This window comes from Australozyma saopauloensis, chromosome 5 (genome assembly GCF_035610405.1).
Source record: "Australozyma saopauloensis chromosome 5, complete sequence".
Lineage (NCBI taxonomy): Eukaryota > Fungi > Ascomycota > Pichiomycetes > Serinales > Metschnikowiaceae > Australozyma > Australozyma saopauloensis.
The window spans coordinates 1262617-1286764 of record NC_086135.1 but is presented as its reverse complement, the minus strand read 5'-3'; the positions used below and the strand labels follow the sequence as shown (position 1 = coordinate 1286764).

The following is a 24148-nucleotide window of genomic DNA, read 5'->3' as shown; positions in this document are numbered from 1 at the left end:
TGTTTGGGTTGTGTACAACCATTTTGGATAGTTTCTTGACTAGTCAAGCAGTGAGACTGCAATCCTGTGGATTTGTAATTCCTACATAAGAACTTCATGGAAATCTATGGGTTGGAAGTGAGACACCACATGACAATGGCTTTTTTTTTCCTGATTCTTTTATTTTTTTTCTATATTTTGATTTGATATATTAAAATTATATTAGATCTTTTCTTCAATTTTGTGAATCAACTCGAGGGTAGGGTCACAGTTAGTTCTTCAGCTTAGGCTTGTTAATGCATTTGACATCTCGTCTAAGCTCTTGAAATCTGCAATGATATGAAGAAATAAATATTTGGGATTATGCCATTTGAAAACATCTTCATGCTTTCATGGGTTGACAGAAGTCATTAATTCGTAAATGGAGATTAGTCGGACCAAGTGTAAGGACTCTTTGCACGAAGCATGGCTCCGTACTTGTAAAAAATGAATGGGATCGGGATTAGGAAACAAGAAAAAACTGCAAGGATTGTGGTTGCCCACTGTATTCCCAATGCTTTGTACATTTGTAGACCGAATAATGGAAATGCACCCGACATCATAGATCGGACAAAGGAATTGGTAGCCATGGCGGATGCCGTATATTTTCGATAGGCTTCAACGGTGTATGCAAAAATACCACTGAAGACTAAACTTGTACCTGCTCCAAAGACAAAGGACCCGATTATAGGGGCGATCCAGTGAACATGAGGATAACTGGTCCATGCAAGTATGAATAGGCCAATTGGCGTAAGGAACGCTCCGATGATTAATGGTAAGAGCCGAAACTCCGTGACGTGAACGCCATTATTTTTAGCCATCAAATGGTCATACCATATTTTGATGAATGGTGGACTTATAATGGCCGTCAAGCATAGTCCCAATATGAGCCCAATGAATGCAAGACCTTGGCCCAATGAATTAAAGTGGTACACGGTCCTGAAGGTATAAGGAAATGAGACGAAGAAGAGGTAGATAACTGCCAACACAAAGCCAGAGTAGAAGCAAAGAGCCATTGTCATGTAATCCTTGAGAATAAGAAGAATGGGTCTCTTGGAAGAAAGAAAAATGCTTCTGACCAAGGACTGCTTGATTTTCTCGATTGGAGCGAAGTACCGGTCATCGCCCGTGCTTTTCCGTAGCCTAGCAGCCTTTTTCTTGAGCAAAACCGGCTCGTACGTCTCAGGAACAAAAACAATCACCAAGAGAGTCATAACGCCGGACCATATACTCATTATGTAGAAAGCCCATCGATATGGGAGATACTGTACAACAGCACCGGCGATGATTGGCCCCAACCCGGCGCCAAAGAATGGAGAGACGGAATACATCAACAAAGCCTTGTTCAATTCTTTCTGTTGGTCTCTCTTGAAATTGGCCGTTCTCTCTGTTTTCTTGAATAGATCAGAAAAGGTGCCCCCAGCAACAGACATGAAAGAAGACGAAAAGAAGCCTGCAATGGCCCGCGAGAAGAGAATCGAGCCGATGTTATGACTGAACGCCGGGACCAAACCAAAGGCAAACACCAAAAATAATCCTGAGACGTACACTATCTTTCGTCCGTGAAACTCGGAGATCGGAGATAAGAACATCCCTCCGGTGCCCATTCCCCAGATGTAAAACGATATGCCTAGGGTCGAAACCTCCTGAGAGATGTGATATTCCTCCATGATAGAAGGTGATACCAACGACCATATTGAAGAGATGGATGTGATACAGATGGATCCACAAGAGATCAACCCCACGATTAGCCACTTTCGAAGATCGCTGAGGGCAAGCGGATCTTCTGGGTCTTCGAGGGTGTCGAAGGAGACCTCATAGAGAGGGTCTTTCTCTTCAGAAGACATGTAGTTGTGACAATTGATTGTGTATTGGATGTGAGCCGTTCAGTATGACTAATGAATTTGCAGCCAATACTCACTGGTGCAGGGCAGACACTTGTGAAATGGCGGAGACGGGAATGAACTATAGAAATGTGTACTTTATAATTGCGCCAAGTAATATAGGATGCCAGAGCGCAGGATTTTTTTGTCGACCTATCGAAGCGAGTATAAGTTCCGTTTGGGCTGCGTGAGTGGATTCTCCTCCAATTGAATACAATTCAATTCAAATCAATCCAATTTAATTCAATCCAATTGTTGAAAGCAGAAATAGGCAAAGATGAACAATTCAATATTTTGAAAAATAAAAGTCTCCAAATCGATAGCCGCGCGAGCACTTTTGTAGCACATTTAGAGGGATCATCGTTTGATCTGCAGTCACACAAAAGAACCGGCAACACCACCGATCAACACATTTGCAGAGCGTCGGCAAAAAACAACATGCCGATCAGTCCAAACAAAACCACGAAAATTTAACAAAAAAACCCGCGTTTCCATCACCGGTCCCAGTGCCAGCTCCACATTCATGCACCTACTCTTCCCCATACGGCGCTACATACTCCACCATAGTGGACATTCCGCTTCTTCCAAGTCATGTCCCACGACCTAGAGGACTTGCGGAACAAGCCGTTCTCGGGCCATCTGGAAAAGCAGTACGGAAAAACACTTCCGCTCATCGCATACGTAATTTTGGTCATCGAGCTCGTCGCAGGCGCCCAGGTTCTATATCATTATGAAGGTATCCTCAAAGCGTACCCGAATCTAGGGCCCACGCTATTGGGAGCCATCTCGGCGGTTCTCGCACAGTCCATCACACAAATGTTCAAGAAAAAACACTCCAACAATAAGCTCTTCAAGTTCATTTGCTGGGGTGCACTCAATGGAATGGTGTCCACCATCTGGATCGACTTCTTGGTGAACTCAATGGACAGCGTGGTTCTCCAGGTGGCTTTGGATCAAAGCATCGGGGCGCCTTTCTTCCAACTTCTATTCACGCTTCTATCCATGGCTTGGGACAACGAGACCGCGTCGGGCCCAAGCCCGAAGGCCGTGTACTTCAAGTCGCTCAGATACAGCTTCTGCTTTTGGCCATTCATGTCGGTGGCCATGTTCTGCTTTGTTCCCGACAACATGATGTTTTTCTTCAATTGTTTTGTCAACTTTGTGTGGAACATGATTCTCTGTAAACTAGGTTGAACGGTGGTGCTGTGACCAGCTGTATTCTACTACACAAAACTCCCTCGCGGGAGATGCGACATGGCTTACCAAGAAAATTGCCATCGAAATAGAAATTCTTAGATTAGACGATTTCGTAGCTGCATTTAATAATAATACTTTCTATACGTTCCCTGTCACCATTGTAAACCGTCCTATTTTCTGCGCTTCAAAGGATCAACCTTCTTCTTGCTCTTTCTTTTCTTATGCACACGGTTGTTTCTGTATGGGACGTAACTGAGTTCCTTGGTCTGCGAGCGCACGGCCTCTGGAAGCAAGTACTGAGGAACCCGTTTCAATTGGGATTGGATTCTGGAGGGGTGCAGCTCCTTGTCATGCCTCAAAGAAGCCAAGTCTTGGGGGTTCTCCTCGAAATAACGTTTCAACTTGTCACTGTTGATCAACTCTTGCTTCAACTCACGGATTCTGGCATCTTTGACAGCAACTCCGGTCACTGCTCTGAATGCGTCCTCGGCTCTGTAACGGAATCCATCCACTTGCGCCATATCGAATTGGTATGGCTTGAGCTCAAAGCCGCTCTTGGCCTGTTTCTTCTCAATTCTTTTTAGCACCTTTTCATCGAACTTTGGACTGTCAATGGTGGCAATCTTGTGCTTGCCCACCTCCTTTTCTGGGATGACGAACGACAAGGCCATTCCAGCTTTGCCTGCTCTAGCGGTACGGCCAATTCTGTGCACGTAGGCTCGAGATGTGGAAGGCATGTCGAAATTTAGAACACACGATACGTTCTTGAAGTCAACACCACGGGACACACCGTACTCGCGATCTTTCTTGGCTTTCTTGGCCTTCTTTTTGGGCTGCTCTTGGGTGGTAGTTGTCGTTTCAGTGTTCTCTGCGGCCTCCTGGGTCTGTCCCTCAACAGGAGTAGCCTCTGGCTTCTGGGCGTCCTCTTCGTCTTCCTCAGCAGCTTCGTTGGACTCATCGGTAGCAATCAAAAGCTGGTAGACGTTCTTGTTGAACTCGTCAACAATGTGCATTCTGGAGTTGACTGGCAATTCACTGTTCAAGATACAACAACGCACACCGAACTGCTCCAAGAACAACTTCAATCTATAACCACGATTGATCGAGTTCACGAAAATCAAGGTCTTGCCCTTGATCAATTGCAATTTGAAGATCACATATGCCAACAAGAACTTATCAAACTCCGTTGTGCGGGCATAAAACTGAACCAATTTAGAGCGTTCGAGGGCATCCTCATTCAATTGCAAAACAGCAGGTCTGGCACAGAATCTGTTCTTCAAATCCTGCAAATCATCATTCACAGTGGCAGACATCAAGTAGGTCTGCAAGTTAGTCTTGACAGGCAAAAAGCTCTCGAGTTCTTGCAAGTCCTCCATGTATCCATAAGACAAGATCAAGTCCACCTCATCGATAACAAGACTCTGCACTTTGGAAAGATCAATGGAGTTACTGGTGACGTTTTCTTTCAAGGTCTCGATCAACTTAGCTGGTGTCGATACAATGATATCAGGGATCTTGACAAGCATACTTTTGAGAACAGAGTCCGAAACGCCCGACGAGAGGTTCATGGTGCGAACTTTCTGATTACAGTACACTAGGAGCTTCTCGAGAAACAGGGTCACTTGCGATGAGAGCTCTTTCGTAGGCACCAAGATGATACTCTTCACCAGTTTCTCCTCGCTGGCCTGGGACAAGATGGTCTGCAAAATCGGAATACAGTATGCGGCGGTCTTTCCGGAACCGGTGCTGGATTTGGCAATGATATCTCTTTTGTCTTCTAGAGCCAATGGAATGGCACTGGATTGGATCAAAGTGGGGTTTTTGAAACCCAAATGGTCAACGGCCTGGAGGATACGGGCGTCTAACCCAAAGGTATCCCACAGAGCTTCATTGTCGACGTAAACAGCCGGTGCTGAGGTATTCATTTGGTGTAGATACGGTTAGTAGAGGTGAAATATCTACTTGATGAGATGCTCATCTGCGCACTGCAGATAAGAAGATACCCCCACATGAATAAAGAGTGGCACAATTGAATGATTCTGCGGCATGAAAGTGTCCTCAAATTGAATTGCTATTCGAGATTTAAAATAAGCAGTGATTCCGTATTATGCTTTAATTGCAACATATTAAACAACTAGAATTCAAAGTCATCGAAAGGGCGTGTGGCGTAGTTGGTAGCGCGTCTGCCTTGCAAGCAGAAGGTCATTGGTTCGACTCCGATCTCGTCCATTTCTTTTTGTCGATTTATCGACTGCTTTGATTTTTTTTTGAAGACAAGCAATCACGATTGGAATTCTATTTATGGAATGGCTCATTAATTATGCATTAGTTCATTAATAAATATAGGTCGTTATTTTAATCTCTCTTTTCTGGCTCATAGGGCTGAATATCGGTCCCTTTCAGCATGATGGCAGCCGCAGTCAGGTTACTCAGAAGAGTGTTTGGAATAGATGATTCACTCTGGTCAAAATTCCTCTGACCGGACACAGCATCTGGAGCAATTTCTGAAGGTCCAAAGGTTGTATTAGCGCGCCTTATCTTGCCCAATGAATACGACCTAAGCTTCTGGGACATGGATCCAAGATTGATAGATGCTGTTTCATTCGCTTGGGCACTATCCTCTTGAGCTTCTAGATCTGGGTTCTCGGATTTGCGACTGAGCGTTCTCCAGAGCCTGCTACCAATAAATGAGGCTCTGCGATGGTTTGGCGGACCATCGATAGGACCTAAAGCATCATCTTCGCCAGCTTCGACACCATAAGCGACAGCCCGCTCACGAGCACCGGACTCGCCCATGCCATAAACGGGAAATACGTTTCCGGGTGATTTGGTTTTCCTCATTCTGCTGCGAACACTGGCTCCACTTCTCATACTTGCCGAGGTTGTGACATGAGAGATGGGTCTCATCTGAGCATTATCGCGAAGCAATTTTTCGTTCTCGTCACTGAGAATGTCGTCAATATCTTCGAGTTCTTGATCCTGTTCGGGCACACGCACCACTCTCGAGTCTTGATTCAACTCGGGTTGTTCATCACGCATCTCGTAGCGAGGCAAGTTCAATTTCTTCTGGTCGCGCTCTACAACGACAAGATGCAAATACCAAGGCACCACAAGTGCAAAAAAAGAGCCCCCAATCATGTTACCGAGGGCACCGGGAAGAAAGAGCTTCCAAGCACAGGTACCAACAGATACCGGAGCGCCATTGATGAGACCAATGATGATCATGAACATATCAGCCACAGAATGAGTGAACCCCAAACTGACGAAGGTGAAGATTGGAAGGGTCATGGCAATCATCTTGACATGAATTGGCTTGGCCATCAATTGCAAGTATATAGCAAGGCACACGTAGAAGTTTCCAGCCATACCCTTGATGAGGGTCTCCACGAAGGACAGCTCGAGCTTACGTTCCAAGATGGAGATCGATCCAGCGACCCATGCCTCGGTACTGGTCACACCAGAGTAGTGGCAGATGATGTAGCACACAAAGATATTTCCTACCAAGTTGAGCCACCACGAGACCATCCATGAGATCACGAGGTCAAGAATAGAGACAGCCCCCCTCACCACACCCACAGTGAAGAACAAAATATTGGAATTAAACAAGTCCACACCCATCAACACCACATAGAAGAGTCCGATCGGATACACTAGACCCTGTAGTAGGAATAGAATACCAGGGTCTACGGAAGACAACCCCGTTAGCTCTGCCTGTAGCATGACATGTAGCATTCCACCTGAAGAGAAGAAAATACCGCCCATTAGAGAATTGACCGCTAGCGTCAGCATCAGCTGCCGGGCCTTCTTCATGGCAGTAGCCACCACCGCAAGTGCAGCTTCATGAGTGGTAAGGTATAGCGATTCGTCCACCATCGACCTTATAAGCTATGAATTTAGTCTTGAAATTTTAAAGGTGAGTAGAAGCGGTAATGCTGGAAAACAAAAAAAAACAGGTATGTGATGGAAATGCTGGTGGGTGCAAAGTCCGCAAGGTATATGTTCGTGGTGCTAAGGTCCGAAGATTAAGGCCTGATCTGTATGCACGGCGTTTGCGTTGGTTTTGTTAATGGCGCGGAACTTTGGGGCACTAGGAGACAAGGCAATTAGGCAATAAGGCAAAAAGGCAATAAGGCAATTATTTGGGTGCAGAGGCGCGACCAAGAATTTTTTGGGCAAAAGGATTTTAAATAAAACACGCAAGAATGTTTCGCCCCAAAACTCACGCGAGCATCGAGTTTGAAAAGTCGTAGAGCTCCTCCTCTGCAATCTTTTGAGAGCCTTCTCGCTGCAGGGCTGAGTCTGGGGCAGCGTTGCCCAAATAGGCTAAAGAACGCGCAGGTGACAGAGATTCGGTGGCTGCAAAATGTGGCTTCTCGTCGGCCGAAGAGGCGGCCGCGACGTTTGCATCTTGTTTTGAGTCCGGAAAAAATTGTTTTTCCAGTTCATGACTACTCAACTCGATAACTTCATTCACTGCAACAGTGCTGCTTTGTAGCTGCGTGGAGGTGGTCATGCCAGGAGATTGAGTAGTCGATTCTGGAGTAGTGGTACCGCTGGGGACGTCAATGGCGGACGCCTTTTTCTTTGCATGGGTAGCCCGTGCTGTTTGTGTAAGAGTAGTAAATTCCTCCCTGTACTTCTTCAACCATCCTCGGATCGGGAAATCTTTATCAGTAAGCGCTTTGTATTTGAGCTCGTCTCCGTAGATGGTGGAGCCCGCTTTGGGTGCCGAAAAGCCCTGGTGAGACTTCTCCCACTGGTTCAATTTCTGTCTGAGCTCCAACTCGGAGGCCGGCCGGCTCAGATCGATGTTGGAGTTGTACAAGAGATAGAACTGGTTGTATCGGAGCTCGAGCTGTGGCCGCGTTCCTTGGGTCAGAAGCTTCAAGTTCAGAAGCTTCTCCTTTACTTTTACAGTTGAGAGGGACGAAAAATCGATTTTCGGGAGCCGCTTCACCTCGTGGTGATGCTTGTGCACCTCGTTGAAGTAAAACGCCTCGTGGTTGATCTCTTCTTTTGGTGGAGGTGACGGTCTGGCCCTCTTCTGAGCCAGAAAGAACAGAGAGATTCCGCCCCGCTTCCTCTCGGCCGACGATTTCGCCGAGCGCGTCAGTTTGAGCAGCGCAGACGCGGCCGGCGGCTCCACCTCGCCCCTCAAGCAATAATCTAGATGGCTCTGCTGAAGGTGTTTCGCAGACATGCTCTTACTACATACGGGACACTGGACCAGGTCCGGCCCCTTCGACGTATCATCGTCGGAAATCTCAACTACTTCTATATCTTTCGGAGGCGGCGGCTCCATTACAGCCTCGCCGCTGTCTTGCAGTGCTAGTAGGGACAAGAGCTGCGGCCTAAGCTCACGGAAACACGACACTAGCTCCTCGAGAATGATTACGCGTTTTAGGTTGCTCTCGAACTGCTCGGCCTTACACAAGGGACAATTGCTGACGCTCTGGAGATGTTGGCGGATGCAGAGGGAACAGAAGGTGTGGTTACATGAGGTGATGACGGGTGCTTTGAGGAAGTCTTTGCAGATGAGACATCGTTGGAGGGAGTCCAATTGGGACAATTTTGGAAGACGTGTTTGCAGCCACTCCGACGGGTCTGAGGAGGCCATGTTGGTGTGCAGAGGGCTTTGGCTACAGATGCTAGATCTTACTTTGCTCACGCGCTGCTTAGTATGTGCAAGTAATTAGGTGCGAGTAATTAGGTGTGAGTCCTGTGAGAGTACTTAAAGTAAATGGGTGCAAGTACCTAAGTGCAAGAGTAAGGATCAATGGTTTTTTATATGGATGGAACTACTTTTTTTATAGGTGATTTACTTTTTGTTATTTATTGGGTACTTTTTTAAAAGCATTCTGAGTTTTTAGTGGCAATTGTAGCAGGTATCGATGCACCTTAGTGGCCTCTATGTATATGCTTGGGGCCCCAAAGAGAAGCTAGTGTTCCATTTTTATGACAAAGCAGTTTGTGTTAGTGAAGATGCATGTACGAGCGTAGGATTCTAGAATTCATCATGTACAACTTGGCTTGTAGCGCCTTGCTCTTCTGTGACACGAGTCTCGACAAGAGGTGCCTCTGTGGAAGCAGACTTCGATGGAGAGGTTACGATGGTCGAGGTCGAGGTCGAGGTCGAGGTCACAGTTTGTGTGGAAGTCTGGGTCGAAATTTCAGTAGTGGTCGAGACACTGATTTCGTCTTTGACCTCAGAACTGGATGTCTCTGAGGCGATGGCCGGCTCGACGGAACTCGTGGTTACGGCGACCTCAGAGCTCAGCTCGGTCAGCACCGGGATGGTTGCAGAGGTTTCAGCGACAGCCAGCTCAGTCGATGTAGATGCCAAGGTGGTTTGAGGAGTCGAGATTGACTCCGGTGCGCTTTCAACTTTAGCGGCAGCCAGCTCAGTCGATTTAGATGCAAGGGTTTTGTCGAGGGTTTGAGGAGTCGAGACAGACTCCGTTGTGCTGGAAACTTTAGAAGAACTCTTCGATTGTTGGAGACTCTCGCTAGTGACTTTGTTCACAGCGACGGAGGATCTCTCAGTCAGGGATTTCTTAGCTTCAACTGGTTCAGCTTTGACTTTCTTTTTTGGATTGGTTTCCTTAACTGGCTTCACATCATCGGGGAGTTGGGGAGTGGCAACTGGTTCAGGAGCAGCAACCTTGGGCTTCTCGGCTTCAATAGTTGGAATTGGCTCTGGTAATGGTTCAGGAGTTGGAACCGATTGAGATGACTGGCTTTGAGCTGATTTTGTTTCGATTGAGGAAGTCTTAGCACTGGAAGAAACAGACTGGGAGGAGCTAGTCAATGAAGAGGAAGAAGAAGCATATGTGATGGAGCTCTGAAGACCAGTGGTGGTACCAGGCTTTTGAGTGTTGCTAATCTCCTTGTCTGCTACTTTCAGCGGCAGAGCAAGCGATGAAAGAGTGTCTGATTTGAGCACCAGTGTCGAAGGCTCAACCAGGGAGCTTGTGGCAGTTTTGATAGTCGACGTGGAGCTGTTGATAATGTTCTGAACCTCTGAAGTGACCAGTGACTCAAAAGAGCTCACGGATTCAGAAGCTACAGACAAAGCCGTCGAAACCTTTTCAACAATTGGCATAGCCAGCGTTGTAGAACGGACCTCACTTGCCTCCACCAGGGATGGCGAGTTGGGAGATTCCAAAATTACAGTTGTTGCGGTGAGCTCGGAAGATGACGGTGTTGTATAGGCCACAGTCTTCGATGACGAAGTTGAGGCAGGGGCTGATGATTGTGTCTTTGTCTCAGACTCTGAACTTGAAGCAGGAATTTGAGAGGAAGAAGTAGCAGAATCGCCCAGACTAATTGTAGACTCAGAGACAGGCAGAGAGACAGGCAGAGAGACAGGCAGAGAGACAGGCAGAGAGACAGGCAGAGAGACAGGCAGAGAGACAGGCAGAGAGACAGGCAGAGAGATCGACAGAGGTTTTTGCTCAGATGCTGAACTCACAATAGGATTTTGCAGGGAGGTTGAACTAGAAACGTCCTGGCTACTAACAGACTCGATGTTTGGCAAAGAAGATTGCTCCGGCTGTGTTGCAGTTTCGGTCAACAGGCTCACTATTGATTGAACACTCGTGTACATGCTCAGAAGTTCATCGGCGGCAACAGAAGTCACCGGCTTGATTGCCTCAATATTCGTCACTTGCTGCACTGCCTCCTTTATCAATGACTTTGTATCGACACCGTCCATGTTGGCAGTATCGACACTTCTTGTGTACTCAGACATGATATCGGACATGGTAGTAGCAGAGGCGGTCAGAGGAGTTTCAGTGAAAGTCGATACCAGAGAAGTCCACAGAGGATCCTGATCATACTCGGCTTCAGTGTTTCTGGCTGCTTGCCAGTTTTCGATTTTACTCTTGACAATCGAGTATCCATCCATACCTTTCTCCTTTGCAATACGCAAACCCACTTTACCATATTGTTGGGCCAAGTCGAAATAAATGGCACCATGATGTTGCGCCTTGTCGTAGTACTCGACACCGTATTTCTGAGAAAGCTTGTAGGTATGTTTTCCATACTTTTGAGCTTGAACAAACGTGTCACCACCATAGAGCTCGAGGAGTTCTAATTGTTTGTCGAGATAGCCAGACTGACCCAAGAATTGGACAGCGAAAGCCAATAATGCGATGAAAATGGTCCAGAATAACAAACGGAAAAATCCACCTGAACCACTTGAAGTTGGCTTGAGTTGAATAACTCTCAAAGAATTGCTGTAGCTTCCCACGGCCAACTTCGAGCCATTTGGGCAAAAGCTCAAACAGGTGATAGCAACATCGTGTACTTTCTTGTATGTGGTTATGACCTTGAAATCCGAGGCCCTGATCAAGGAGACGGAACAGTCGTTAAGCGCGACGGCAAGAAGGCCATTTGCCTCACAGTACTCAATTGCAACAACCCTGCCGGACTTCGACAACAACTTTTCCTTTGAAATTTGACCGTTCTGGGTATTGTACTCGAGCAAGACTGCGCCCTGTCTCCCCTTGGAGCCTACCAAGATAACCTTTGTGGCGCCAACGTAGCAGACCTTGGACAAAAGGTATTTAGCGAGGATCTTCTGAGTCTTTGCTGGATTAGATACCGTTTGGGGCACCTGTTCACCAGTGCTGGTGAACACAGTGGCTACGATTTGCAGAGTGACATAAGTCAACGTCTTGCCATTGTCGTACGGACAAAGGTCGAGGCCCTCTATGGGCGCCAGGAAATTGGGCGTGATGCGGTTAGTACATTCCAACAGCGAAGGATCGAAGACCACAATCTCGGACGGCGTCGCCGTGGTCATCATCACCGCCAAGGATATATCTGGAGCAATGAAGATGTGTTTCGGATCCAGCTCTGCAACCAGCAGCACCTCCTGATGGAACTGCACCGCATCGTGGAACTTGAAGTGTTTGTTTTCCATGTACGTGTACTTCCTCACGTGGTTGTTGATGTTGAGTTCCTTCAACTTCTGTGACTGGTTGCAACCTACGAATACATAATAGTTAAGATTATCGTCGGAGTCAATGAGCCGTCTGACAGCAAGACTCAACGGCGCGTCTTCGTCCTGCGGCAAGACGATCTCGCGAAACTTCTGCAATTGCTTCGTCTTGTCCTTGGTCTTGAAGCTACACCTTATAGCATTGATCTTATTGGGGATGCCGCTCTTGGTCTCTCCGCCACCGCCGCAGACGAGAATGGTCTTGTTGTTGATGAACAGAACATCTGTGATGGGATATCCGAGGGAGATCTCTGCAGAGTTCTTGGGTGCCATTGGTGGTGGAGCAGAATGGTGTTGACAGGTGGATCGTTGGTGTGCATACTTGAAAGTGGAAAATAGGTTGGTGGTGGAGATTGGGGTTTTGGGGTTGCGAGCGGCGTGAGGGTGGGTGGTTGCGGGGTTTTATAGATGAAATTGGGTTTGTTTTGATTTTTGAGAAGGTTTTTTTTTGGTTCTCCAATTCGTTACCTGGATTGTTTGTTCGTCTGTTCTTAAGTAGCCGCAAAGAGTTCAATATATTGTTTGATAATTGTGAGAGCAAAATGTAGAATTAAAGGGAATTGGTTTTCTGATGTTTGTTTTGCTATCTCGTGCCCTGTCGTATACTTCGAGTTCGTATCACTCTGCGTTCGTCAACGATGCAGCTACAGAGCACATCTAGCGCTATCCCAATAAACGCGCCAATAAGCCACGATCAAAATAATAAAGAATAAATGAGGAATTGGAAACAATGCTGGCGGTCCGTCTGTTCACTGAGTACGTACTCTGACACTACCGATAAGCTCTCAGCGAGCTCAAGAATTGACGGCCCTAATTTCTATAAAAAAGCAATACAAAGAACAATTTAAAGAAATGAATCAAAATCCATTGGTTTTTATCTACTTCACCCCCCACTGACATATCGTGTCACTATCTATAGATACAGGACCCACTGATACTTACTATCTACACCTATCACGGCAAATGCACAGAAACCTTCTATCTATTCTGTCGCACGTGTGCCACGGCTATGTTGGAAACCGTGCTTGTGTGTTTCCACTCCAATGTTGCGGTTGGGACGTCGATACGGTGCATACCACCAATTACCTGAATCATCCAGGCCATGGAACGTTTCAAGGAGAAAAGAACGACGGCAGAACCATCTCCACAATCATCGAGGGTCTCAAGAAACTCTTTGATCTTCGAGAATACTACAACGTGGTCCTTGTTGGCTATTGTCCAAGTGCTGAGGTCATGACGGCCGTCTATGAAGAATTAGAGCCGATTTACAAAACCAAAGATCGCAAGGAAGGCCCGGTTTTTGTAGTGGATCCGGTGCTCGGAGATAATGGTAGATTGTATGTCCCAGAGGAGGTTGTACAGGTACATATCGACTTTCTTAAGCGAGGCCTCGTGGATCTAACCACCCCCAATCAATTCGAGATGGAGCTCTTGACAGACACGAAGTTTCTGTCGTGGAACGACGTCAAATCGGCATGCTACAAGTTCTATGACACTTACAAGGTGCCCGATTTCGTCATTCTGTCGGTGCTAATAGACGAGCAGATGTATAGTGTGGGCTTCTCTGCATCCACGGAAACGGTGTTTTATGTTCCAATCCAGGAGATCCGCTGCCGGTTCAGTGGATGTGGTGACATCTTCACCGCGCTTCTTACAAATGAGTTCTACTCGAACGGGAGGGTCTTGTCTCCTCAGGTATTGACGCTGGTAGTGGACAAGCTTCATCGAATCTTGTTGACTAGTTTCCGAGAGGAGCGCGCAAGATTGGGACGGGATCCCGATGTTATCCATGACATCAATTTGGTCAGGCTGCGGGATTTGTTCGAGAGGAGCTTCGGTGGAGATTTGGAGGTGAAGTATTTGTGATGTATTCCATTCAACCAAATTATTTAGAAGGAATTTGGATTCCCGAAGTGATCGCCTGCAAATGTGCCAGTGCATTTCGCAATGCAGTGTGTCTTTGAGCGGGTTTTCTAGCATTTGTGAAGCATTAGACGGGCTTACAATGGCTCAAGACCGGAACCAAATTCAACATAGAAAAGCATTTTAATAGAGAAATAGACGAAACAAAAGTTTCAAGTCTTGCAATTCGAGATTTATCCCTGCAAAGGAATCGATCAGGTAATGTATTATCGAGGCTGGAAGACCATACAGAAGCACTCTGGACAAAACTTCCACATGTAGAAAATCATGAGAAGACATAAATACCAATCCTAATTGACCTCACACAAGCTGAACATGACTCCGTGCAAAAACCTATACCAGATCCCATCCCGGTTCTTCTTGCCCTACTCCGATGATCTACAATTCACAATACATTCACACTCAAAACAGCAACGAAAGAAAAAATAAAAAATCAAACACACCCAAACCACAAAACGAAATCACAATTTCCCAAACCCAACACATTCCCACAAATTCACCCCAGTTGCCACCCTCCCTCTCTCGCTTCGCCTACAGATCATATCCTCAGATACAGTCATTGCCTCGCGATAAGAACCTCGCTATCATCTTCCTACCATGCTTACCCACAAAAAGCCTCGGTCGGCCAATCGGTCGTCGCTGCCGCCGTACGGGTATATATTGCTAGGCTCGGTGCTATTTTGCATCTACTACTTCTTTTTGCTGCTGCCCATACAGCGCCCAACAGTTTCTGTGGAGCAGGCTCCATTTGAACCCTCGATTCCGCCGGCGCCCTTAAAACAACAATTCCACATTAAGCACGTGTTCCATCATGGCACCGGCAAGTACAATCGTGTACATCGGCGTCTAGATATCACTCCTCAGTACTTGAGGGAGCGTGAGAGGGTGGACTATGGTGCAGACACTGTGGCTGTCAATTCGAACGACTTGAACGAGATCTATACGAAAACAGACTGGCCACAGTCCAAGAAGGAGAAGGATCCCTGGACTGTTCTGCTTCCCTTGCGCCGCAGCCTGGAGGGGGTGAAAGTGACTCGCTTGGCTGAACGACACACGCCCAACTTCTTGGACTCGTACCTCCAGTATGCGATCTCCGTCAAGGGCAACCCGGCCAAGCTCCAGCAGATCAATCTCGAATGGTCGCCCGAGGAGAAGATCTCTGTGCCTGACGTGCATGACAAAGATACGCTTGTGTCTCTTGCCTTGATGTCCTCCAATGCGTACGTCAGACTCCCGAAAAATGAGAAGGAAAAGAAGAAACTGGACTGGATAGACGTAGGCGACCCTTGGGATGTTGACCGCGAAAATCCAGATATCAATTTTGGCTGGCTCGAGGATGGACTCCGTGGCCATGTCTTTGTGAGCAACGACACCAAGACGGTTGTAATAGCCATCAAGGGCACATCTGGCGCCGGTATACCTGGTGGAGGCTCCGACGAAACCACCGGCAATGATAAAACGAACGATAATCTTCTTTTCCTGTGTTGTTGCGCAAGAGTAAGCTACTTGTGGACCACCGTTTGCGACTGCTATGAGAAGACATACACATGCAACCAAGACTGTTTGGAGTCTGAGCTAATACGACAGGATAGATACTACCAGGCGGTCCTTGACTTATATCGAAATGTGACCAAGTTGTATCCACCCGAGAAGACCGACATTTGGGTAACTGGCCATTCGCTTGGCGGAGCATTGGCTCTGTTATTGGGCCGAACATATGGCCTTCCTGTGGTCGCATTTGAGGCTCCTGGTGAAATGTTGGCTACAAAAAGACTCCATTTACCGCAGCCGCCAGGAATCCCACCTCACATGGAACACATATGGCACATTGGAAACACTGCGGACCCTATATTCATGGGTGTCTGCAATGGAGTATCATCTTCTTGCTCACTTGCAGGATATGCAATGGAAACCACCTGCCATACGGGACTGCTTTGCATCTACGATGTTGTTACAGATCTAGGGTGGCACGTCAACCTTTTGAACCACAGAATCCACACAGTTATAGACGATATCATTCTCGCGTACAATGTGACGCCCACATGTATTCCACAGCCGCCATGCCGAGATTGTTTCAATTGGAGATTCACCTCACGAGATGACGACGAGCCGGATGAGCCCCATATCCCCGACCCATTCAAGAGTACCTCCACACACAAAGAAACACTGTTGACTATACAGCCCACACACTCAGAGGAGCCCACTACCAAAACCACTAAAACAAAAGATCCAATTACAACAACAACTACAACACATGAGCCGGCGCCTACGGAAACAGACAGACCAAAGAAGTGTTTGGAGAGAACATGGTATGGATGGTGCCTGAAATGGGGATATGATGACAACGATGACGTTGGTGATGGCGACGGGAGTATCGAGGACTACAAGTGATAGGCTACAGACTTACACCCTAAAGACTGAAAGACAACCACAGAAACGAAAATCTCACCAGAAGGTGCAAGTCTGGAGCAAAGGACGCGGCAGCCCTGGGTCGGCTGCAAATCAAATAAAAGCAAGAAGAATGCATACGGACCGGAACAACGGTGGAACACAGGCAACACAAGCATTATGTAACTAATTTACTGAAAACGGAAACACTCGGCCATAACGACTAACCCATAAATAAGCCCAACAGGCACAATTCCAACGACAATTGCAAACCACCACCGAAACACCTTTCGTCATTTGTGAAACATGCAGAATTTTGCAGCCAAATCACACTTGCTTGCCTGCAACGGCCAACCCTCAAAGCTTCCATGCACCCAATTTACACAAGCTAGCGAGCATAGTGACGCAATACTCCTACAGTGCCATGGGTGGGTGTGTCGGTAAGCAACATTCGATGAGACTCAAATTTAGAGCCAAAAAAAAAAAAATCTTCGGTGCCCCAAACCTTGTTTGCGTTTCCCCATTGGGCTGCGAAAATAGACATGAAATGGCCCGAAACAGAACATACATAAATAGGTTCTGCAGGAAAGAAGGCCCATTTGCTGCTCGTCATAGGTCTATAATAGGAATACCGGGGAAAACGAGGAAGGTATAGGCCACTGCACCAGATTGAAATCTGGAAAAATAAATTTCCGATCGCAAGTGCAAATCTTTAAATCCATGACATCCATTTCCCCCCCAGAAAAAACCGCCTGCAACCGAGGCACTGCTGCCTTTTCTGGATTGTTCAATGTTTGCTCGCAACGCAAAAGCGGCTACCATGCACTATTGAATAAGGCCCAGTGCGGCTGCCTGCAGGAGGCAAACATTGCTAGTCATTCCAAACCTGGGAACACCCCCATCACCTACTCGATTTATAAAGTCTTGGAATCCACGCACTCGGCCAATTACCCGATTTTTCATATCTTCAGTCCCGGAGTTCGCCACCAGCTACATCCAGCGCCGCCGAACCCCCTCGTCTGTTCCGCAATTGCATTTTGTCGGAAAAACAAGAAATAGAGACCCTTCTTTTTGCCCGAGCATCCTTCGTCGTTTTTTCCGAAGCTCCTTTGTTCTGATACCTTTCCTCCAGTGAATATTCCGCAGCCATGAAGTTGATCAACACTATCTTGAACTTGGTTCTTTTGGCCGGTACCACCCTTTTGTTGGTGTTCATCCTTTTGTCAGGCTCCACCGACCACTTCCCATTCAACACATTCTACTCCGTGAGGGCCAACACCTCCGCTATCCAGGGCGCTTTCCAGGAATCCGCATGGACCTTCTGGGGTGTTTGCGACTACCTGAACTGGCAAGACTGTAAGGTTGGTCCAGCCTACCCAATCTCGCCAGTGGACAACTTCAACACCTCCGAGGGTGTTCCAACCAGCTTCATCAACAACAGAGACACCTACTACTACTTGTCCAGATTTGCTTTTGCTTTCTTGCTTGTTGGTCTTGGTTTCACTGCCTTTGCTCTCTTGGTCGACATGCTCGGTCTCTGCTTCACCGTCATCGACAAGGTGGTCATTGTGTTGGTCACAATTGCCTTGTTCTTCACTGCCGGTTTCGCCTCTTTCTCCACTGCTGCCACTGTCATGGCCAAGAACGCTTTCTCCCTGTCTGACATGGCCGCCAAGGTTGGTGTCAAGTACATGGCCATGACCTGGGCCGCATTTGCTTGCATTTTGTTGGTCTTCTTCAACACCTGTGCCGCCAACATTGCTACTTCCTACAGAAAGCACATTGAGAGAGTAAACGAGTCCAAGCAGAGCCAAGCCTACTACCAATCTGCTCCAGCCGCCGCCGACAACAACGCTGTGTTGGGCGACGAGTCGTCTTTCACCAGAGACCCAGCCTTGACCGAGAAGGACGATGCTGGAAGCGGTGGTATCCGTTTCTTCCGTATCAAGAGAAACCACAAGACTGCCGATGACGAGAGTGTTTAAGCTTCAGTCCCAATAAATTATCCGAAGGCCCGTGTGGTCAAGACAGTACTGTGTGATAGGCATTGAAAAGGGATCTCTTTTTTTTTATTGCCGTATTAGCATTGAGTGGTTGCTTGATCCCGCCCGCCCTTGTACTTGTAACAACGTTTCAGGAAACCTGGCACATCAGTACGTATGTATGCACTAATATAATTTAATTTAGTTTAGAGGCACCAAATCGGGCTAGTAAGATTAGATTTAGTGAACATGAGTTGTAGCGGGATCTTATTGGTCGAGCGTAGCTATTAGATCGAGCCAGAGAGCACTGTGATAGAGCCGAACGTCCGAGTATGAGTTTCGTGGATGCGCTTAAAATAGAAAACAGATTAATTTCCGAGAAATAAGACAACCAGAATGAGACACCCAATGAAAGACATTCTTCAAGCATGCAGAGGCATCTAAAAATTAAAGCAAGATTCGAACTTAGATCCTAGAAGCTTAAGACGAGAAGAATCAAAAACCAATAGCGAACAGAAACTCAAAACAAAAACAAAATAAAGAAAAAAGAATAAGAAAAGAAATAAAGAACGGAACCAGTGTCCATTGTCTCAGAAGCATCATCCTTCCTCTGCCTCATTCCCTAATACGACTCAATACAGTCCTCATTTACGAACCACTGTGGGGCCTCTTGGCACTGGAACAATTGACAGCGCCAATATCTCCAAACGCACCCACCTAATTTCCCCAATTTCCCCAAACCAACCAATCCCACTGCGTCCAAAAACCCGGCTACACTACTACCAAACCACTCCTTTATCTCCTAGTGGTGCATAGATCCAGCTGTGTCCACGCTGTGGAAGCTACTCTCAGGTAGAGGCAGGACCAGCGAACCTGTAGCTTCGAAGAATACGCCGAAGAAGGCATTGGGCAGAGAACACGGCTAAGACGCCAGAAAACGCAATGTGCCAAACCGGAGCGGGCCCGAAGTGGGAAATGCGCAATTGGTCAGGTAACAAAAAATAAATACAGCATGTACAAAATATATTTAATCATTTCGACCCAACGTATAAACCAAAAAAAAACCGGCCCCATTGAAAACCCTGATCAGTATAGATCAATTAGACTATGTTCCATGCCCCTAACCCTCGCTGGTGTGCCTCGCTGCCGGATAATATCACTCCATCCATGTGCGCATTCTGGCAGAAGAATTGGAGATTAGGGCGACCGCACGGGTACAATTCGACGACAAATTCACGCGAAAAGAAAGCAAAAAAATTAGAGATTTTTGAAATTATCTCTGCTCCCCAAAACTGTTGCCATTTCCCTCGACCGCTTTCTCCGAAACCGGCCCCATCGCTCGCACAAATCCTACATCTCGCTAATCTCCCGCGGGGTGTCTCATCCCCCATTAGTCCCCCATGCCGCAATCCATGGGCGCCCACCTGTATCCACCCACCTCATACTAATCTCCCAGGACCCCCTACCCTATCCTGTCCATCATTGATAACCGTCATCAACCACTTTTTCTTTCTGTATTGAATCGGTACATTTGCACGTTTGTGGAAGCTGCACCATCGAAAATTCGCCCCGGCCCCGTTTGTCCAGCCGCACTTCGCCAATTGATCCGGTTGTGCTCGTTAACTACCATTCTCCTCTGCTGTTAGTATAAACCCTCATCTAGATAGCTATTGTAGATCCGTCTGCCTAGTTCCCATCCGCCGAACTGTCTATTCTGCCCCATATTCTCTCCGATGGAAAAACATCATCACCGACACCACTTGAAGAACCTCTTCCGTAGGGACAAAGACCTGCTGGACCTGGAGCTGAGATCGGGCTCGCATTTGAACCTCTCCAAGATCTTCCACAAGGACAGGGAGTCCACGCCCACTCCTGTCGGCAACGCACACGCCGCTGCGCAGGAATCGCTGTCGCATGCTCTGTCGTTGCACAGATCGGAGGGCACCGTGGTGGGTAAGGTGGAGAAGGGTGCCAACGGCAAGTTGTCAATTGTGCCCAACCTGGACTCCTCCGCGGCGCCCGCCAGCCCGGCAACGCCAGTGGCGGGCCACAGTCGAATGAACTCGGCCCAGCAGAGTCCTCACACGCCGGTTGCTGCTCAAACGCCGAAGAAACATGACGAGTCTCCCTCTCTGAGACTCAGCCGGTCCTCGTCAGATGCGGGAGGCTTCAAGGGCGTCTCAACGCCGCTGGCCGTTTCGTTGAAGAGAAACAATACCAACGGGACGTTGGCGGGTAGCCGCCAGCCTGTTCGTCGTTCCGAGACGATGCCTTTCAACAATAGACCACATGGCGCGCTGATCGGCCTGGCCTCCAATGTCAACCGCAAGAACTCCCATCACGGCCATCACGAGAAGATAAAGTACAATCCATACGGTATTAACAAGCTGGATCTGAACCAAATCGCTTCGCACTCCACGTCGTTCTACTTGAAAGGTGGGCCTGACCTGGGCGGCCGCGTGGTAGCCAACCCGGTGGCCGATCCAAATGACTATTTGCCCGAAGACTTGCACGAGGACCACATCAATTTATTAGAGGACTTCGAGTACGAGAATCTGGACAAGAAGATTGGTGATGGTGGCTCCGGTGATGTGCGCATTGTCACCTTGAACACCAACAAAAAGAAACACTTTGCCTTGAAGAAGTTCTCTCTCTTCTCGAAAGAGACTGACGAGGAGTTCTACAAAAGAGCCGCAAAGGAGTACATAATCAGTCGTAGAGTAGCCTCTCTGCGGCATGCTGTCAGCACTTTTGCCCTTTTGAGAATTCAATCGCACGGCAACATGACCCGTGGATGGGGTATGGTCATGGAATTCTGTAATGGCGGAGATCTATTCAATATGATTGTGAGACTGGGCTGGAAGAGAACACCCTTGGTCGAGCGCTATTGCATTTTCAAACAAATCGCCTATGGTGTCAAATTTCTTCACGAAAATGACATTGTCCATCGTGACTTGAAACCAGAGAATATTCTTCTTGACCACAATGGCTTAGCTAAGCTTTGTGACTTTGGTGTGAGTGACTGGGGACATGAGGAGGTTGGCAATTTTGAGTCGCCAGTCAAGCTCTCAACCGCATATGTGGGATCTCCTCCCTATTCACCACCGGAAGTGATGATTCTTAAAGAACTTTCACTGACAGAGTTGAAAAAACATGCATACGATCCTTTTAAGATGGACCATTGGAGTTTGGGTATGCTTCTCTTCTGTTTGGTCTACTCTGGTGTTCCATTCCAGCTGGCAACAGTTCATGACAACAATTTCAGAGACTACAAATTTAACAGAGACAGATTCTGTTCTGACAATCCCTCATTCAAGAATAACTCTGATTATGCCAAAGGTCCTGGCTCTGAATTCAAGTGGGCCTCGCTGTTCCAGTCAAGTGGTGCCGCCCGCGTAGCTTGGAAGCTTTGTGATCCATCTTCCACCAAGAGATACGACTTGGATAATTTGTTTGCTGACCCCTGGTTCAAGAGCTTGGAAATGTGTATCTACGAGCACCCAGACCAATCGGTCGACCCAATTGTATACCATTCAGCCAACCCATCAGCCGCATCCTCTGCCCAAAACTCTAGAGCCCCTTCAAGAAAGAATACGATTTCTGGTCATAGCGCTCACGATGAAAGCGGAAGCGGAGGTGGATACAACCCAATACGGAGCATGCTAGACATGTCTTCTCTCTCCAAGGAAATCGACGATGACAATGCTTCGGTAAAATCCAGCTCTCTGTTAGACCACACTCCACTTAAAATCAAGCAAGAAGACCGCGTGGACAGATCTGGAAGCGAGGTTCTGATCCATCTGATAGGCTCAAACGGGTCGAACGCGAAGGTTCGGTCTATGCTTGACTTCTCGCCGACTTCCGAGAAACCGCCGCTCCCTAGTGTTGCAGAGACCGATCCACAACTTAAGGCCAAGCACTCGCCGCTGCTAGAAGTTTTGAAAGAGGTCACATCTAGGAGTGGCAAGGAACCAGACGCAACAGAGATCGAGGCACTCAGCCTCGATAAGAATGCGCAAGTTCCGCAACCTATCAATACACCACACTCAGCCGACCTGTCATACTTTGCAGAAAAATTAAATGATGCAGATGGCAAAATAGCCACCACGAATTTCTTCGACGATATGCCAATTCGCCCACACGACGAAGGTGCAATCAGTTCGGATGGTGTATGCGATCAAGGATACAAGATCAAGAAGCATAGCCACATGGGAGTGACCAACGTTCATTATAGCGGAAGCAGAAGAAAGTAAGATTGGATAGAATTCACGACATTAACGAGTTTAAATTGTAGCTACTGAGGAGCCAAACGATAGTTCGTGTACTTACAAATTTACACAGCATCAAGATGATTACATGTATTATGTGGAAACCGTATATAGATCCAGACCCTTAAGCCTCCAAAGCAACTCTACCCTTAGGGTTGGTAACCTTGAGACCGAGAGACTTAGCCTTGGTAACAATCTCAACTCTGTTCTTAGAAGAAACGTTGTGGGCAATCTCAGCAGCGTAGGTCTTGGTGTGCATCAACAAAACGTCCAAGTCGGCAACGTTCTTGACAACGTAGACTCTGAGACCAGCTGGGTTCATGAACTTGGTCTTCTTGTTGGAACCGTAACCGATGTTTGGTTGAGGGATGGTTCCTCTGAATCTTCTTCTGACACAAGAGTCAATACCCTTTTGCTTTCTCCAGTTCTCAGCAACTCTGTGGTATCTGTCAGAGTGGTGTCTCTTGAACTTACCAACGTACTTCTTGACAATCTTTGGAGTAGCCACTGGATGTTAGTATAATGATTTTAGGAGGATGTTCTGTTTATGCAGATAATCTATGTGGTTCTATCGCTTTCCAGCTATTGTGTTTAAGTTTCGTTGTAAATGGTATCTACCAACCCGGGGTCTTTAAAATTCTTCACCAATGTGAGATGAGGTATTCCAATAGGATCAATTAGATGATGGAAATGAGACTGATGTGATCGGAGTTGTATTCTCAGATCTCATTGTTGGTCACACGGATATCGTGATAATCTTTAAGTAAGGGTTTCTCGGTTGATTCGGTTCGGTGGTTGGATGATGGAAAACTCTCCAACGATAGCCTCTGGGAACGGGCACTTTCGATATTTGCACAATTCATTGCGTTAACAGTTCACAGATGGACTACATGGTCACGGGCGGCATTACATACTCTTGCAATGATTCTTGGTATGGAAGTGTTTGACGGTTTGCTTCTAAAATTTTTTCGCAGACCCACACTGGGAGTGAGGGTCGTGTCTGCAGGACGAGGGTTGATGTCTGGAGGGGCACAAGCCCTGGGCGTGGTCACGTGGTACACACTGCGACAATTCATCAAGCCTTATACTTTCAGTGCCGGTAGTGATAGCTATATGGGTATGCAGGATCATTTAGATTTGTGAATTGAAACAAGTGGTCGATAATTTCGAAAAGCAATATTGTTAGCGTTTGGGTTTGGGAGGGTTTCTTGTAGGTTCTTGTAGGAATGCTTAAAATTCTATGTATTGGTCAATTTGGGTCTGTCCTTGATGTAGCTCCAGTGACTAAGTAGCTACAGTGACACTATAGGGGCACTATGAACCAAGTAGAATCTGTGCTTCTTGTAGCACTTAAAATGAGAATGCTCCAAATATTACTAGCTGACAGAAACCTAAAAACAAGACTGAATAGAATCTATAGAAGTGTTCTATCACTCGCACCATGCCGTCGTCGCCTCAATTGGCACTCCACGGACTTGACCAATA

General features: G+C 47.2%; 11 protein-coding genes and 1 non-coding gene across 12 annotated transcripts; 6 read left to right on the top strand and 6 right to left on the bottom strand.

The window, feature by feature from the left end:
- Positions 1-407: 407 nt before the first annotated feature.
- PUMCH_004462 (uncharacterized protein) lies at positions 408-1865 on the bottom strand (the record flags this gene model as incomplete). Its single annotated transcript, XM_063023397.1, has 1 exon — positions 408-1865. The coding sequence occupies one exon, from the start codon at positions 1863-1865 to the stop codon at positions 408-410; it is 1458 nt and encodes a 485-aa protein (XP_062879467.1).
- Positions 1866-2492: 627 nt separating this feature from the next.
- Positions 2493-3095, top strand: PUMCH_004461 (uncharacterized protein; the record flags this gene model as incomplete). Its single annotated transcript, XM_063023396.1, has 1 exon — positions 2493-3095. One exon carries the CDS (start codon positions 2493-2495, stop codon positions 3093-3095), a length of 603 nt encoding a protein of 200 aa, XP_062879466.1.
- A 173-nt stretch (positions 3096-3268) lies between these two features.
- PUMCH_004460 (uncharacterized protein) lies at positions 3269-5023 on the bottom strand (the record flags this gene model as incomplete). The annotated part of the gene is made up of 1 exon (XM_063023395.1): positions 3269-5023. The coding sequence occupies one exon, from the start codon at positions 5021-5023 to the stop codon at positions 3269-3271; it is 1755 nt and encodes a 584-aa protein (XP_062879465.1).
- A 231-nt stretch (positions 5024-5254) lies between these two features.
- PUMCH_004459 lies at positions 5255-5327 on the top strand. The gene has a single exon. It is a non-coding gene; the product is annotated as a tRNA-Ala (tRNA).
- Positions 5328-5453: 126 nt separating this feature from the next.
- Positions 5454-6971, bottom strand: PUMCH_004458 (uncharacterized protein; the record flags this gene model as incomplete). Its single annotated transcript, XM_063023394.1, has 1 exon — positions 5454-6971. The coding sequence occupies one exon, from the start codon at positions 6969-6971 to the stop codon at positions 5454-5456; it is 1518 nt and encodes a 505-aa protein (XP_062879464.1).
- Positions 6972-7317: 346 nt separating this feature from the next.
- On the bottom strand, positions 7318-8715 carry PUMCH_004457 (uncharacterized protein; the record flags this gene model as incomplete). Its single annotated transcript, XM_063023393.1, has 1 exon — positions 7318-8715. One exon carries the CDS (start codon positions 8713-8715, stop codon positions 7318-7320), a length of 1398 nt encoding a protein of 465 aa, XP_062879463.1.
- Positions 8716-9102: 387 nt separating this feature from the next.
- Positions 9103-12375, bottom strand: PUMCH_004456 (uncharacterized protein; the record flags this gene model as incomplete). The annotated part of the gene is made up of 1 exon (XM_063023392.1): positions 9103-12375. One exon carries the CDS (start codon positions 12373-12375, stop codon positions 9103-9105), a length of 3273 nt encoding a protein of 1090 aa, XP_062879462.1.
- Positions 12376-13065: 690 nt separating this feature from the next.
- PUMCH_004455 (uncharacterized protein) lies at positions 13066-13968 on the top strand (the record flags this gene model as incomplete). Its single annotated transcript, XM_063023391.1, has 1 exon — positions 13066-13968. One exon carries the CDS (start codon positions 13066-13068, stop codon positions 13966-13968), a length of 903 nt encoding a protein of 300 aa, XP_062879461.1.
- A 654-nt stretch (positions 13969-14622) lies between these two features.
- On the top strand, positions 14623-16416 carry PUMCH_004454 (uncharacterized protein; the record flags this gene model as incomplete). Its single annotated transcript, XM_063023390.1, has 1 exon — positions 14623-16416. The coding sequence occupies one exon, from the start codon at positions 14623-14625 to the stop codon at positions 16414-16416; it is 1794 nt and encodes a 597-aa protein (XP_062879460.1).
- A 1145-nt stretch (positions 16417-17561) lies between these two features.
- Positions 17562-18398, top strand: PUMCH_004453 (uncharacterized protein; the record flags this gene model as incomplete). Its single annotated transcript, XM_063023389.1, has 1 exon — positions 17562-18398. One exon carries the CDS (start codon positions 17562-17564, stop codon positions 18396-18398), a length of 837 nt encoding a protein of 278 aa, XP_062879459.1.
- Positions 18399-20128: 1730 nt separating this feature from the next.
- Positions 20129-22648, top strand: PUMCH_004452 (uncharacterized protein; the record flags this gene model as incomplete). Its single annotated transcript, XM_063023388.1, has 1 exon — positions 20129-22648. The coding sequence occupies one exon, from the start codon at positions 20129-20131 to the stop codon at positions 22646-22648; it is 2520 nt and encodes an 839-aa protein (XP_062879458.1).
- Positions 22649-22787: 139 nt separating this feature from the next.
- Positions 22788-22985, bottom strand: PUMCH_004451 (uncharacterized protein; the record flags this gene model as incomplete). Its single annotated transcript, XM_063023387.1, has 1 exon — positions 22788-22985. The coding sequence occupies one exon, from the start codon at positions 22983-22985 to the stop codon at positions 22788-22790; it is 198 nt and encodes a 65-aa protein (XP_062879457.1).
- Positions 22986-24148: the final 1163 nt, after the last annotated feature.